Here is a 15417-nt window from a genome sequence, read left to right as displayed (position 1 = left end):
ATTTAAAAAGTTGACCTCCCATTTTGTCCCCAACTTACCCTGACTTAACCACTATGTTGGATTTTGTGTCCTTCTCAACCGATAAAGTAATGAAAGTTCTATCCAGCTTCGACCCTGTTTTGGTGATGAGCCCAGATGGCATCAGTGCTGATGTTCTCAAATTTTGCTCATTTTTTTTTTATCTGCCCTATTCAGCCTGTCCTCCTTTTACCTCCTTTCCTCTGCATGGAACTCTGCAAAAATCACTCCCATCCACAAGAAGGGTGCAAAAACAGACCCCATAAATTTATAGGCTGTTTTGATTGCTTCTGATTACAAGCAAAGTCAGGCAATCCATCAATGCTTCTGATGTCAGTTTTCATGTTTTCAAACGGCCTCAGTTTGGATTCTGTTCCAAGACAACTCTTTACATGCTTCTGCTCTTCTCGCTCGCTCTCTCTCTCTCTCTCTCTCTCTCTCTCTCGCTCTCTCTCTCTCTCTCTCTCTCTCGCTCTCTCGCTCTCTCGCTCTCTCTCTCTCTGCAATGATAGGCCCTTCATCAGCAACAAGAGTTGATTGTCTTGCTGGACATATCACAGGCATTCAACACAGTCCGGCATCCTGCTTTGCTTGCCACACACTCTCTCCCTGTAGCTCAGAAGGCTGCCTTCATTCCTGGATTTCTGATGTCCTCCACTCAGTCGACATGTGGCCATCATCAGAAGCCTCTCCTCTCCCAAAGGAGGCTGGAATTCCTTCCCCAAGGAAGTGTTAGGCCGAGTCTTGTTCCTTGTCAATATAAATGACCTTCAATGCTCTGGAAACCGTTTTTATTTTTGTAGATTTCACAACGTCATACAATACCCCCATCCCTCTGCTCAGTACACAGAATCCACTTCTCTCTTCTCATCTGGAAATGATTAGACACTGGTCTGATAAAGGGAACATCATTCAATCCTGGAAAATCTGACAGGCTCACCATATCTCTCCAGGATTGTCAAATTAACTTTCCAAAATATCTCCTTGGTCAACCACTGGAAGAAGTTCAGTCTCTTGAAATTATAGGCCTCACCATCAGTAATAACCTTTTCCTGGTCTGTCTACACAGCAAACTTGGCCTGCAAAACCAGCCACAAGCTGAGCATATTCTGCTGATCTCAGTCTTTCCTTGGGAAATCAAAGCTATTGAGTCTGAGACCTTTCTCCATAGCTCAGTTTAGTCCTGCTTTCTGCTATGGTCTCGCTCCCCTGAATCGTATCTCTTCCTCTTGGATTCTGGGGAATCTAAAGTGGTTAAAATTATTGGAATCTCCATTGATTAAGCTGAAGCACAAGGAGTTTTACTGTCATACCGCAGTCAGTTCAGTGATCTACGTTTGCTTTATCCCGGTTATTTTCCAATATTTTCCCTTCAGCTCTCTCAATCCTCTGACTCAACATATCTACTCTAGGGTGCAGGTGTTCCTCCAGAAACCACCTGTTTAGGCTTTCAATATCCAGGCTGTCTGCACACCTCAACTCTTTTAGTCCTCACTTCTCCCGTCAATGGAACAAAACGTAGGCTGTTTTGTGTCGCTCTTCTTTCCAGGGATTCAAGCAACCATCTTTTGTCATCCCTAATTCTGACCCATGATATTTCGTTCCTTTGTTAACCTTTCCTAACCCAAGCATCTTGCTAGTTTGTGGTTCTCCCCTCCCCTCCCCTTTTCTGGGTTTGTACGTCTTTTATTCCCACACTTTTTGGAAAGAAAAAAAAGGAAAAAAAAAAAGGAAAAAGATTGGATATTATTGGGTCTGTCTGTCTACCACATCTCATAAATGGTTGTGCAGAAATGCACCAAACTTGTAGTTACGATCACCACATGGCAAAAAGTTGCAAGAGCAGTCATTTTTGAGGCGGGGTCAAAAGGTAAAATTTAAAATAGAACTTTGTATATGCAGTCAACGTTGGGAGGCACATGAAATATGTAACGATTTTTTGGATTTCACCCCCTGTTCATGCATACATGCACACAGTGGTGCAGAGGGGCTTGCATTGTTGGACTTTATTCATAGTTTCCTTTTTTCCAGATAGGTGATGGGAAATTTATCAGAAAAGAGGATAAGTGGAAGGCAAGTCACTTGTAATCAATCAATTGCTACAAAGTGTGATCAAATAAAAAAATAGAGGCTGCAAATTGATCAGGCAACCGTTGGAAGAAATAATCGATTCAATAACAACAACAACATGCATTTTAAGGCCATTTTCCCTGCTAGAGCGGGGGTTAGCCTTGCGGTCCCTATGACAATCTTCTCCATCTTGCCCTATTTTCTGCATCTCTCCTTGTTAACCCCCTTGCCCGCATTTCTTCTTCCACCATCTTTAGCCAAGTCTTTCTCGGTCTTCCCCGTCCTCTACTTCCTTCTACATTCATTTCCATCACTCTTCTCAACCAGTCACTTTCATCCTTCCTGAACACATGACCAAACCATCTCAACCTGTTCCTCTTCACAGCATCAATCACAGGCTCTATTCCCATCATCTTTCGCAATTCATCATTTGTCTTCCTCTCTCTCAACGATACTCCGCACATCCGTCGAACCATTCGCATTTCCACCCTTTCCAACCTTCGTTGCTGCTCTACGTTAATTACCCATGTGGAAGAAATATTGGCCTGCAAAAGAAATGAAAGAAATACCCCTAATAAAATTTATTTTTTATTTCCTGGAATTTTTTTGTTTCCTGAAAAAATAATTTCCTGGAAGAAATAATCGATTCAATGAAACAAAACATTGTGAAATTCTGTTGAATGGTAATTGGTATTTCTGTTGAATTGGTTTTTCTAAGTTGATGACCAACAATATGAACATTTTTGTGTGCATTCAAAATAATTTCACGCGTGCTGGCAAGCATGTTTTTTTTGTTTGTTTGTTTTTTTTCCCGTGTTTTTCATGCACTCCAAATGACTGCGTTTTTTTTGTTTTTTTTTTGTCTATGCAGTTTAAACTTGTTGCTGAATGGCACTGAAGATTTGTTTGTAAAATGATCGGCAAAGGAAGTTAAGACAAAATGAATGGAGCTTCGCTTGTTTGTAACAATAACAGACGCAACGTCCATAATAACATCGATTAAATAGTTTGTTTATCATGATGGTGGAGAGGGAACGATATCGTGAACCTTTTATATTTTATAATGCAACGTTTCATTTGTAATTTATCCTAATTTCGAGGAGATAAAATAACTAAAAGCTTTTCTTGTCAAATTGGATTTGCACGCACTTCGGTCTATGAATGAATCGCATCAACAAAGGGTTTACACAGATGTAAACTAATAAACAAAATAAAATCCCTTTTTAAGGCCATTTTCCCTGCTAGAGTGGGGGTTAGCCTTGCAGGCCCCATGACGATCATCATGGTTCCCTTTTTGAGGCAGTTTTTATGGCCGGATGCCCTTCTTGACACCAACCCTTTAGTCGCCTCTTACGACACGCAAGGATACGGTGTACCTATTCTAAACAGGGGCAGACACCGGCACATTCATCCCAGCAAGCTGGTACTCGATTTGCCGACCTTGGAAGGATGACAGGCTGAGTCGACTCCCCTTGGCATTAATTGAACGATCGACCGGGATTCGAAATCAGGATCCTCGGACCCCAAGCCAACACCCTAACCGCTAAGCACACAGATGCAGACAGTGCACCTGCATTTAAGCTCCTCTGTACTGGATACAATGCTCAGATTTCCCCAAAGGCCGGCTTTGACCCAATGCTCCACAACTCTTCTTGTGTGCAGCGCCCTGTTGTTTGCAGTTTGTAGAACAGATTTCCCTCTCAACTCTCTGCATTACTTTCTTCTTCCTGAAATTGTATTTTCTCAACAGAAATTATTGACTGTGGTTTTAATTGCTGGGTGAAATGAATGTATGATAAAATATTTGACTACTATGCCATTGCGGTTTTTACCTCAGCCACCTAAGGTGGACGCGCTTATGTTTTCACCTTTGTCTGTCTGTGACTGCAATATCCCAAAAAGTTATTGACGGATTTGGATGAAACTTGGCCGGGTGTTCGATAAGGATGGATGAATTTGATTTTGTTGAATATCTGGATTTGAGACCTTTTAAATGATTCTTCACCATTGAGTGGTAGAGGCAAAAACGATATAGTTGTGGGTGGATTATGACCAAACTTGTTTGATGAGTCGGTTAGGTGATTAGAACAAACCGATTAAATTTTGGTTCAGATCCAAATCCAGATCCAGCCTATCGGTGGAATACAAAACGTAAACTGTTCAGCCTGGTGGAGGTAAGCGCTCTACAGAGTGCTGTTCTAGTCTCCATTGGTGATTAAGCTTGTTGGAGGATTTTGTCGCTTAATCTATAGGTCAAACAAATGCTGTGTATGCATTAAAGGTGATGCTGCCGAATGTGCTGCACCTTGCAATTTCATTTAATTTTATACAAATATCGACTTGTTAGATCTAAACCACATGAGATACTCTTTCAGAGAATTTCAGAAGGGTCTGCTGTATTTTGTTTTGCTGGTTTTGTTTTCCTTTCATGAGTATGGATTATTAATCTTCACCCACAGTCTTGTTTCATCTACTCGCTTGTGAAGTTCAAGCCTCTCGTCTACAACAAAGTGTATGAATATCCACCATGGGCGCAGACCCTGGGATGGTGCATGGCTCTGTCGTCCATGCTCTGTGTCCCCGTCTATGCTTTGCTGCATCTGCTGCTGGCTGAAGGTTCCTTCCACATGGTAAAGAACTCGGATTTTATTCCGTTACTTGGATGATGCTTTCTTCAACAAACTTTTGCGTTACGGTTGGGCATTATTATAATGCACGCTTCTTAATTATGAAATGTTTGCTTGGTTTTTTTTTTTTTGGTTTTTTTTGTTTCCCCCCGCCCCTCTCCCCCCCCCCCCAGTGATGAGCTAATATAGCTTCAGTATTCCATGGACAAAGACATGTTAAAATTATAGCCGTATGGGTTTTATACCAGGTACCTGAATTGTTACAAAATTCCTGCTCTAAACATATGTACCTGCTCCTGCCTCACACCAAGCTCGGCTTCACGCTGTAGAAAGCAAGGCCTTTAGAATCATTGGTATCTTCCACAATGAAGCTGATTCTGAGGGCCTTTCATGCTCTCATCGCAGGCAGGTTGGTGGTCTTTCTGCCTTCTACTGACTCCTCTCAGGCCTAGCTCCTCCAGCTCTGTCTGTGCTCGGTCCCTCAAATGTTCCTGCAGGATGCTCAAGATCTGCCAGCAGCCCTCTTCTGGTGAAACTGTCAGAATCAAGACTCTCCGCTCACCACTCTTTCATTCCTCTTTTTCCCTGCCTCTGGAACAAACTCCCCCACTCCCTTCAATCCCACTCTTCCCTTCAGATCTTCAAAACAGCTGTCCACCATCTTGTCTTCCCCTTCCAAAACCTTGATCTTTTCTACCCCTGTTAATCCACCCAAAATCCACCTCCTTCAAATCCCGTTTGAATTATAAAAAAAAATTATGTACATAGTTGAGGCACGTGGAAGAGCTAGCACACTGAACAGGTCAAGTCGTAACAGACAAAAACAGGATGCAAAACGTGCATGCATGGAGAAATAAACTCTGAGGAAAACCTGGAAATTTGGAATGAGGGTTTGGGGTTAACAGTGGTAGAAAAGATAATAGTTTTGGATTGGGGATGATCTGAGATAGCGGTAAACAGTGGTCTCGAGGGAAGAATGACCTGGAGAGAAGAATGATTGAAGAGGATGTGGAAGTAAATAACGTGGGAAAGAAGAACAAATGAGTGGAGGTGTGTGGTGACCCAGGATTAGAAAGGGGTTGATGTTGGATCACGTGTGCCCTGCAGAAACCTGCAGGTATGGAGGGAAGAGCATGGGAAGAGCAGAGGGTGCAAGACCAGAGGGGAGAGCAGTACTACATCAGGTTGTGTGTGCCAAGGAGGACTTTGCATGTTGGATGGCCAGTCGGTGGCTGACTTTAGAGGCCAACTTTGAAATGTTGTTTGCCCAAGAAAGATCATCCCCCCCAAGGTCTGAAGAGAGGGAAGAGGCTGCAGCCTCCTATTTGAAGGATGAGTGATGTCATGGCACAAGGTGGAGTAGTCAGCAAATAGATAGAGGATTTTTCAGAGATCTTTTATGAAGATCAGAATAGGACTGCCCAGCACACTGCCTTGGAACACTTCAGCATTGACAGAGAGGAGATGAAAGGATTCTGTTGAAACCACACGTTGGCTATGAGGGTAGGGTAAGTCAATCAGCCATGGGTGGAGTTGGCCTTGAATGCCATAGGCAGAGAGTTTGGAGAGCAAGACAGGATGTCAGACTGTATAAAAAGCACGAGATATGTCCAAAGATACGGCCCTGATCTGATGTCTGACATTGATGGCCTCCATCCATTGTTGTGTGAGTAGTAGCAGCATGTACAGGGTAGAGTGACCTGCTCTGAATCCAAATTGGTGATCAGAGAGGAGGTTGTTGGATAAAAGGAAGCATTTCATATTGACTGCGATGATTGTTTATATTATGTTGCTGATGATTGAAAGCAAGCTGATACGTCTGTCATTAAGTGGGTCAGTTTTTTCACCTTTTTATGTAATGCAGTGATGTTAGCTGATTTCCAAGCAGATGGACTATTACCGAGGTCAAATTATAGTGTAAAAAGGGCATCGAGAGGATGTGCAAGAGCAAGTTTTTAGGCCATGTGAGCGATGCCATCACTAAGATCGGTGGTATACAATACACATTGGCATAGAGAATTGGCGCCACAAACCACAGGGGCTATGAAAAAAATGTATTGCCTCTCAAAACATTCCTGTGCACATCCTGACTACAACAACCAGTTTCCAACTCTTTCCTTCCAGCGATTTAGGAATACATACGGATCAAACAAGCAGATGTGTGTACGTACACCAGTGGGGCATGCTTGCAAGGCTGCAAGCAACTGCTCGGGTGCATCCTATGTGCAGACATAAAAAATATAAGCTTTATATACATTTCATGAAGAGATTGTGAAGAGCTTTTTATATTTGATAAAATGGATGGTGGTTGCATTCTGTGAGCAGCTAAGTAACTCGAGAATCACAAATGAGTTTTTAGAATGAGCTTTTTAACAGTTTATGGCTATACTGGCACTCTTCGCTATACGAACTAGATGTGTTTTATGAAAGTAATGTGTATCACAAAAATATTTTCCCATAGACATAGTGTTAAAAATCGAAGATGCGTTCTGTGGTAGTGGGGGATAGCGATGTTCAGACACTTTGCACAACCAAACCGAACCAAACTAAATACAAAAGCCATAACTCTAAATCAACAAGCATTCTGAGTATTGCGCTGCAATGCCTGTCCCCTACCGGCAGTCTGTCGTCTGGAAAACTGTTGGGGAAATGGCCAAGGGTTATTTAACCACAGGTTCTGAATCGTTCCCAATCGCTAATTACCTCAGGACGGGTTCACCTGTGATTCGCACTCGGGACACCTTGCAGACAGGTCAGCAGAAGCACGAGAAAATAAGTTGTTGATAAAGAACCTTTCGAGTCGCTAAATATCAGTAATTTATTATATTTTCCGGTTTACGATCAATGATCGGTGTATATATATGTTGCTCGGCTTGGCTCTGCCCCTCCCGAAAGCGCGCGCTGTGTCGCGCTTTTGACGTTCGCGAGACGAGGCTGAGTGCGCCCTGTGCGGCTTGAGGAGAACTCTAGAATAAACAAAGTGCCACAACTTTGTCAAAAATGATCGAAACGTCGTGAAGTTCGAACTTGATCTGTAACTTATCATGAGGAAACCATGTACCAAGCTTGAAATTATTAGCATTAAGAGTTTAGAAAAAAAGTCCGGAAAACTGTTCTTTGCATGACAGACTGATGGAGGGATGGCGTGCAAACCTATAGTACCCTCCGGTGTACACCGGTGGGGGACTAATAAAGACCATCACAAAATGTGGAACCAAATGAATACCCACCATAAATACATCAAAATAGAAGAAATATAAATGGGTACAGTACAGTACTCACCAATAACAGAAGAGATTGCACCAATAACAGAAGAGATTGCTTGTCATGGCCTGAAGGGTGTTGCTTGTTAGTCCCCTACCGGTGTACACCGGAGGGGACTATAGGTTTGCACGCCGTCCCTCCGTCTGTCAGTCCGTCAGTCCATCACGCAAAGAACAGTTTTCCGGACATTTTTTTCTTAATGCTAATGATTTAAAACTTGGCACATGGTTTCCTCATAAGATACAGATCGAGTTCGAACTTCATGACGTTTCGATCATTTTTGACAAAGTTATGGCACTTTGAACTTTGGTAATTCTGATGATCCTTAACTCGGTGCCATTTTAAGTTTAAATTTCCTTTAAAAACCAATTTCTCTGTAATAATAGGACCGATTGAGATCAAATTGTCACCATAGGAGGGACTCGGTCTGTATAATATTTTAACGGGAATTATGACGTCACAGGTCACGTGGTTCGGCCGCCATATTGTTTTTCGTGAAAACACAAAAACCCCTTTTTCTCTGCAACGGCTGAACAGATTGAGGCCAAACTTTGCAGGCAAAATCGCATACCCATGACGAACAAAAAAGTCAGCGAGCATGACGTCATGCATCACATGGTTTCAGAGTTGACGATTTTAAGCATGAACCTTTGAAACTGAACCCCTCCCTCATTTTTGATCCAATCAAGGGGAAACTTCACAGCTCTGTTCAACATGTCGGTCTACTAAAATGTCCTTTTGGAATATGCGATAGGGCACGTGGTTTGGCAGATATCGTTAATTATACGAAAATATTTTTTTAAAATGGATATCTCTTGTTTATTCTAGAGTTCTCCTCAAGCCGTACCGCGCGCCCTCAGCCTCGTCTGCGAACGTCAAAAGCGCGACACAGCGTGCGCTTTCGGGAGTGGTGGAGCCAAGCCGAACAACATATATATATATATATATACACATCGATCATTGATCGTGAACCGGAAAATATAATAAATTACTGATATTTAGCGACTTAAAAGTTCTTTATCAACAACTTATTTTCTCGTGCTTCTGCTGACCTGTCTGCAAGGTGTATAAATCGAAGTCCCGAGTGCGAATCACAGGTGAGCCTGTCCTGAGGTAATTAGCAATTGGGAACGATTCAGAACCTGTGGGTAAATAACTCTTGGTAATTTCCCCAACAGTTTTCTGGATGACAGACTGCCGGTAGGGGACAGGTATTGCAGAGCAATACCCAGAATGCTTATTCTTAAAGGTCCACTGCCACAGAAAATTGTTCTAGGTATCACCTGATAGTTTTTTTTGTTTTTTTTTCACCGTGAATCCAGATCTGGCAATGTTTTTTTCGTGATGATCATTTTCTAACACAAACTTGATAAAACCAACTGTTGGATGCACCTAAAAATTATGCCCGATACCTCCAGCCAAATGCGCCATCCATATGACGTCCTATCCAGAACTCGTATCGGATCGCCCTGGCTTTGTATACGTAAAACGCTTATAGCCTGCTACATGACGTAAACGCTACATTTTGGACTTGATAGAAACACGCACCCTGTATGCTGGATGCTACAGCTATGCACTTTGTTATAAAATTTATACTCGCGCTCGGTGGCCGAGATCAGGATTATAATCCGGATTAGGTTTAGGTTTAGGATTAAAGTTAAGATTAGGGATAAAACAGTTTGACGTGTCTTTATCTTACGGTCATGTTGATTGTTAATGTGACAGGTATACATAGCCTAATTTAAATGTCCAACAACCGAAACGGCATCAGAATATTATCGGACAACATACAAAATAAACCCAACGTTAGACCTATAACTCAAAATCAAACTTGAAGTCTAACTATTAGACCTTAGTCAACACTGTGTCTAACACTAACACATTGCAGTGGATCACTGGCACAGTAGGGTCAGGGAGAGGTGTAAGAGAGGTCTCTCTTACACCTTCCTGGTAGGGTATTCTAAGCACATGTACTAGATTCTACTGGCCATCAATTTGCATCAGTATACATTAATCATTAATACATGTAATAAACTACCCACTCACCTTCATTTTCTTCTGCCTCTCTGTTCTCCCACTCATTTTCTTCTGTGTTGGGTTTTGCTGCCTATGATTACTGGCACAGCATCAGGCTTCAATCGCCTGTTTCCCGATGTTAAATTCAGGATGCAGACCACTGTCATAGTCCTCTCTGAAATGTGCAGTGCATATTACACTCATGTCGCTCGGTCCCTGGCAGTTTGCTCTCGTCAGTTTCACTTTCGCTGTCCATATTTTGTGAAGATTTCCATCTTTAGGGAACAAATGAAGACTCACTCCATCTTTTGTCATGTTGTTGCAACCTGCAACAATGCACCTTGTGGGCATTGTCTGTTTATTAAACAATGAACTTTGGAAGTTGATGAGTACCAGTGCGGTGGTACTTGATCGCAATATGAATATACGTGAAAACGTCGCACTGCAGCTAGCATCGGGCTGATAGAATTCGCACTCGGCCGGACTTCATTCTGGGTATGACGCCGGACGTCAAGTGACCATACAAACGTGAAGATCGAAGTTTTTTTTAGGGGATGGGGCTCAGTGGGGTAGTAAGACATGTAAAATGTGCAGATTTTTTTTATTATTAATTATTTTGGTGAATTTATTCATTTAAAAAAAAATCATGATTTCATGTTGAAGAAAGTCATCGCTTCTTAAAGAAGTCCAAGAGTATCTGTATTTCAGTGGACCTTTAAGTTGCTGCTGACTTGCCTTGCTTGGTATAATAATTGCATCTTAAAAGAATTGCATTGCATCTTCATTAATCAAGATACCAAAGTAACTTTATTGCTTCCACCCCTCTCACTCTGCTGTGTTTGTAATCCAGCGACTAAAACAGCTGCTCGAGCCGAGGATCAAGAGCCCACAGCGCGGTGCATACCTCGCCACCAAAGCAATGGAACAAGAAGGCACATTGCCAGAAAAAGTGATTATGCAGACTGCATTGTGAAGCCCCAGATCTGAGTCAAAAGCTGAGGTCTTTCAGGAGGGGGTGGATGCTTGGTTGTGATGGGATATTACTGGGGGCATTGTCAAGTACAAGAAGCACACACCAAATGTGTTACCTGCTCTGTCCACAATGGTCAACAACTAGCAAGGTGCAGCCTGGCTTACCCAGAAAACCAGCTTTAAACAGTGCTGAATGTTCTGTAGTATGCTTCTGTAGTTAGTTTTGAACCCACATTGTTCTGAAGTTGGGATTATACCAGCACCTGTTGTACTGTAGATTAGCATTTTCAATTTAAAGGTGTTTCCTCATTGTGGGTGCTTATCACTTGAGTGAATGACTGGCCGTCTGTCAAGGTAAACACTGTGATATTACCCGGACCACCCATTCAAAGCAACCAACACTATTTTTTTTTTTTTGCAGAAAAGTTAAGCATTTTAAAGTGTACCCCTGGTTAAATATCCACAGTAAGTTGTGTAGAGCACTGGGAAATTATGCATTATATGGAAATAAAATTGAATCCTTGTTATTGCAAAATTTTAACGTTTATTCACCTATTTGCAGTGTTACCTGTGGTAGATTAAAGTGTTGTTGTTTTGGAGAGGGTATGTACATTTTTGCACTGACCCAGTTGACTGCTTTTTTTTTTTTTTTACTTGATTGATTTGGGAGATATTGTGATGGAAGTTATGGAATTGCATACTTTTACCCCTTCACCGCCACCCACACACCAAGTAAATTCGTCAATTTGAAAATTGTTCCGTAATCGTTTATAGCCATAATTGCAATTTCTTTGCATTTTCAAATTATATTGCTAAAACGACTTCTGCTGGAGATTTTTAATGTCAACAAATTTGGTATAAAACAATAAATGTTCACACCAATTTGGGCAAACAAAGTTTCTGCATTTGCTTCAGCTTTTTACCTCTGCCAACAAAGAATGTTTTCACTTATGTTTTGTTTTCACTCCTGTCTGTCTGTCTGTTTGTGAACAAGATATATCAAAGTTGTGGACGGATTCAGACTAAATTTGGACGAAATGATTAGATTTTGGTGAAGATCCAGATTCGGAACCGGCTTGTATAATATTTTTTGTGATTCTTTACCGTTGGGAGATGAGGCCAAAAACGATACATAGCAGGATATATCAAAAAGTTGTGGACGGACTTGGACGAAACTTGGTGGATAGGTTGTGGGTGTGACGAGGAATAATAGATTCGATTTTGGTGAATATCTGAATATGGATTTGGATATGAGAATTATTTAATTTTTTAACTTCACCTTTGAGTGATTGGTATAAAACCAACATATAGCAGGATATCGCACAAAGTTATGGACGGAGTTGGACGAAACCTGGTGGACAAGTTGTGTGTGTGTGACGAGGAAGAATATATTCAATTTTGGTGAAAATCCGGATACGGCTAGTATAATTTTTAAAGTGAATCTTCATTGGGAGATGGGGCCAAAACGATATACAGCAGGATATCTCAAAAAGTTGTGGACGGATGATTTTGATTAAATGTGATTCTGTATTGTGATTTTCTGGTCTACTCTGGGATACAAAACGTAAACTGTTCACCTGGCGGAGGTATTCTCGCTACCGAGTGCCGTTCTAGTTCATTTATTTTTTGATCATTGCTACATTTGGGTATTTTGTACCCATATAAGAAATTATGCTGTTAACTTTTAAACCGGCAAGTCTCAAGACCCGTAAGAATAGTCTCGTTGGTTTTATTTCAAATGAGCGAGTTGATTTTGTGACTACACAATAATGCTTTCACTATTTGACTGGTGCAATGTCGGTTTGAGACTTGTGTACCATTGGGCCATTCCATACCAACTTGCCTAACATTCCAAAAGTTCCTTTGGCCATGGGAGAGAAAAACTATTTGATAATACCTTTCTGGATTGAATGCTATTACAAGGGGGACCCCAACCATTTCTTGCTTTTTAAATTAATTAATTTATTAATTTATTTATTCTGCAGTTACGGCGATCTTGTAAGATGTTTTCTTGCATGATTGGATATTAGGAATTTGGGGACATGCCCAGTGCTCACAAGTGGTCAGGGGAATTGCATACAAGATTTGAACATCTAGCTCTCCCCAACACAAAGCAGAAATGTATAAAATCATAAATGTATGACTGGGTTACAAAAAAAAAAAAAAGTAATGAATAATTTAATATCCCCACATTGTGGTGCATGGCTAACAGCAACTTTATAATCACACTTGATAAACGTTTTTATCTTTCTGCATCTGTACCAATTTTCAGCTTTGTAGTTCTATTAAATGTAATTTTTGTTTTGTTTTTAGTTGGAGATAAGTTGTCAAGTTATGTGAGCTTGCTTTACTTTTGTGTATTTGGTATTTACTATTGCTTGCTTTTCCCTGTCTTTACTGGGTTTTTTTTTAAAATAAGGGTTGATAGCTAAAATGCTGGAAATGAAGTGATCAGCCATTGTCTGTGAGCAACTAATCAGAATGGCAATGTAAAAGTTTTGGAGTTTCAAATTTTAAAACGTTATCAAACTATGAAATGTGAAATTCGTACATCACTCAAGGTTCCTTTTATTACACCACACACGTAGCGCAGAGTGGGGTTAAGCACTTGGGTCAGTTTGTCTGTCTGTCTATGATCGAGGTACTACTTATTTCGATGGAATTTTACATTTTTAACACTGTGTAACACAAATCGGAACACAAACCCGCAGTTTCAGTATTTTGGCTCTGAATTTGGCAAATTGTACGGAATCTCGTCCCAAATGCACAGTGCGGCATTGCTTGAATGAGTCTGGCAGTCGAACAAAATTGAAAATCATTCCAAACAGGAAGCATAATGTTTTAGGGACGTTATAAAGGACACAAACAACAGGCACGTATAACGATTATAACACGTTGAAGACCATCACTGAGGTAAATTTCCGATCCACTTCATTTCATGTGAGGCGTTCATTTATTTCAATCGATTTATATATTTGAACAAGAGATCACAAATCTCCTTGTTTGCACGTCTAAAACCCTTCCGTTTAGCACTTTCATCACCACAGACGAACCATGACAACCACAATTCATTCACCCTAAGATCAAGTATCTATATATACTAGCGAAATGTGTGGAAAGATCCACGTTTAAGAACGTCAAGTTAAAGGGAAAAATGAGTGTACAAAACATGTCACAAAAGTACAAACTGTAAATAAAATACTCAGAAGGCTGTGGTTAAAAAACGATTTGTCATTTAAGGTTATTATATTTGTAATACATCATGTTCCCGTGTGAAGTCATGCAAGCATGGGATTGAGGTTGGATGGACGTGGATTGTTGTGAATTTAGATTTGAGGCATGCATGAACCCTTTTTCATTCTGGCCGGGCTGGACAACAGTTAGATGGCCCGCACACACAATAAACATGTGATATTAAAAGTATGTCAATATAAAGGTTTTTATTTATTTATTGTTAAATACATCTTATTTTGTCACATGAGATAATCCAAGCATGGGAGAGAGATGGTGGTCAGACGGAAAGTAAAAGCAGGCATACAGGAACATACGTACTTTTAAAATTGGCTAAAATATAAAGAGAGAATCCACAAATGGATATAAATTTGTCAAGGTCCTCTTCTTGGGTGTGAAGTATTGTCCAAACTTGTGGTGAACGTGACAGACAAAGACCTTAGAAAAATGGTCCTTTGAAGAAGAAGAGACCTACATCATGATGGAGAAGAAGTATACTCGCTCTCTTCAATCTCACTCCTCCCTCCATGTCTTTAAAACAGCTGTTCACCACCATCTCTTATCTTCCCCCCATCCAAAACCTTGATCTTTTGTACCCTTGTTAATTTACCCCAGATCCACTTTTCTGAAATACCGAATTCTTTCCTGGAAGTCCTAACAGTGTAAATGCGTTTTAAACCTCTCCCACCTCCCCCCCCCCCCCCCCTTCCCATGCCTCCCCCCAAGCCCTCTCCCTCCCACAGATCTCCCATTGGCCCTGTTCTCTACTGTTGTACTTTTGTGCTTCCCCCTCTCTCCCAATCTTGTCTCCCGCTCCCTTTATTATGTTTTATGTGTCCGTTTTTTTTTTTTTTTGTGATTGTTAGCTCCCCCCAAGAAAAAGCGTTTATATTTAATGTCGAATAATCCAGTTTGGAGAAAAGAGGCAGGGGAGTTCAATAGAAAGAAATTCAATAGAAATCAGAATCGTTTGATTTTGGTTCATGTCCTGATGCAGATCCAGCCTATCGGTGGGATACAAAAAGTAAACTGTTCAGCTTGGCAGAGGTATGCTCCCTCCCAAGTGCAGTTCTAGTTACCCTCGCCAGAGGAGAGGGAATAATTTGTCTGTCTGTTTGGTTGTTTGTCAGCACAGAATGTGAGTATGTGTATGAATTACATGGACCCTTTAGAACCCTAAGGCCATTAAATACCCCGAAGATCCTTTGGACCCCAAAGA

General features: G+C 41.1%; 1 protein-coding gene across 5 annotated transcripts in view; it reads left to right on the top strand.

The window, feature by feature from the left end:
- The window catches only part of LOC137425546 (sodium- and chloride-dependent taurine transporter), a 62947-nt gene extending 51084 nt beyond the window's left edge, over window positions 1–11863 (top strand). For all 5 annotated transcript variants that reach the window (XM_068114087.2, XM_068114089.2, XM_078776786.1 and 2 more), the window contains 2 exons: window positions 4548–4718; window positions 10846–11863. In XM_068114087.2, coding sequence (XP_067970188.2) covers window positions 4548–4718; window positions 10846–10968 — 294 coding nt within the window. In that variant the 3' untranslated portion in view covers window positions 10969–11863. The remainder of the gene's footprint in view (window positions 1–4547; window positions 4719–10845) is intronic.
- The last annotated feature ends 3554 nt before the right edge of the window (window positions 11864–15417 follow it).

Source organism: Myxine glutinosa, chromosome 4, assembly GCF_964187855.1.
Source record: "Myxine glutinosa chromosome 4, kmMyxGlut1.1, whole genome shotgun sequence".
In the NCBI taxonomy this organism is placed as follows: Eukaryota; Metazoa; Chordata; class Myxini; order Myxiniformes; family Myxinidae; genus Myxine; species Myxine glutinosa.
Note: the sequence above shows the minus strand (reverse complement) of the source record. Positions and strands in the feature narration are given on the sequence as shown.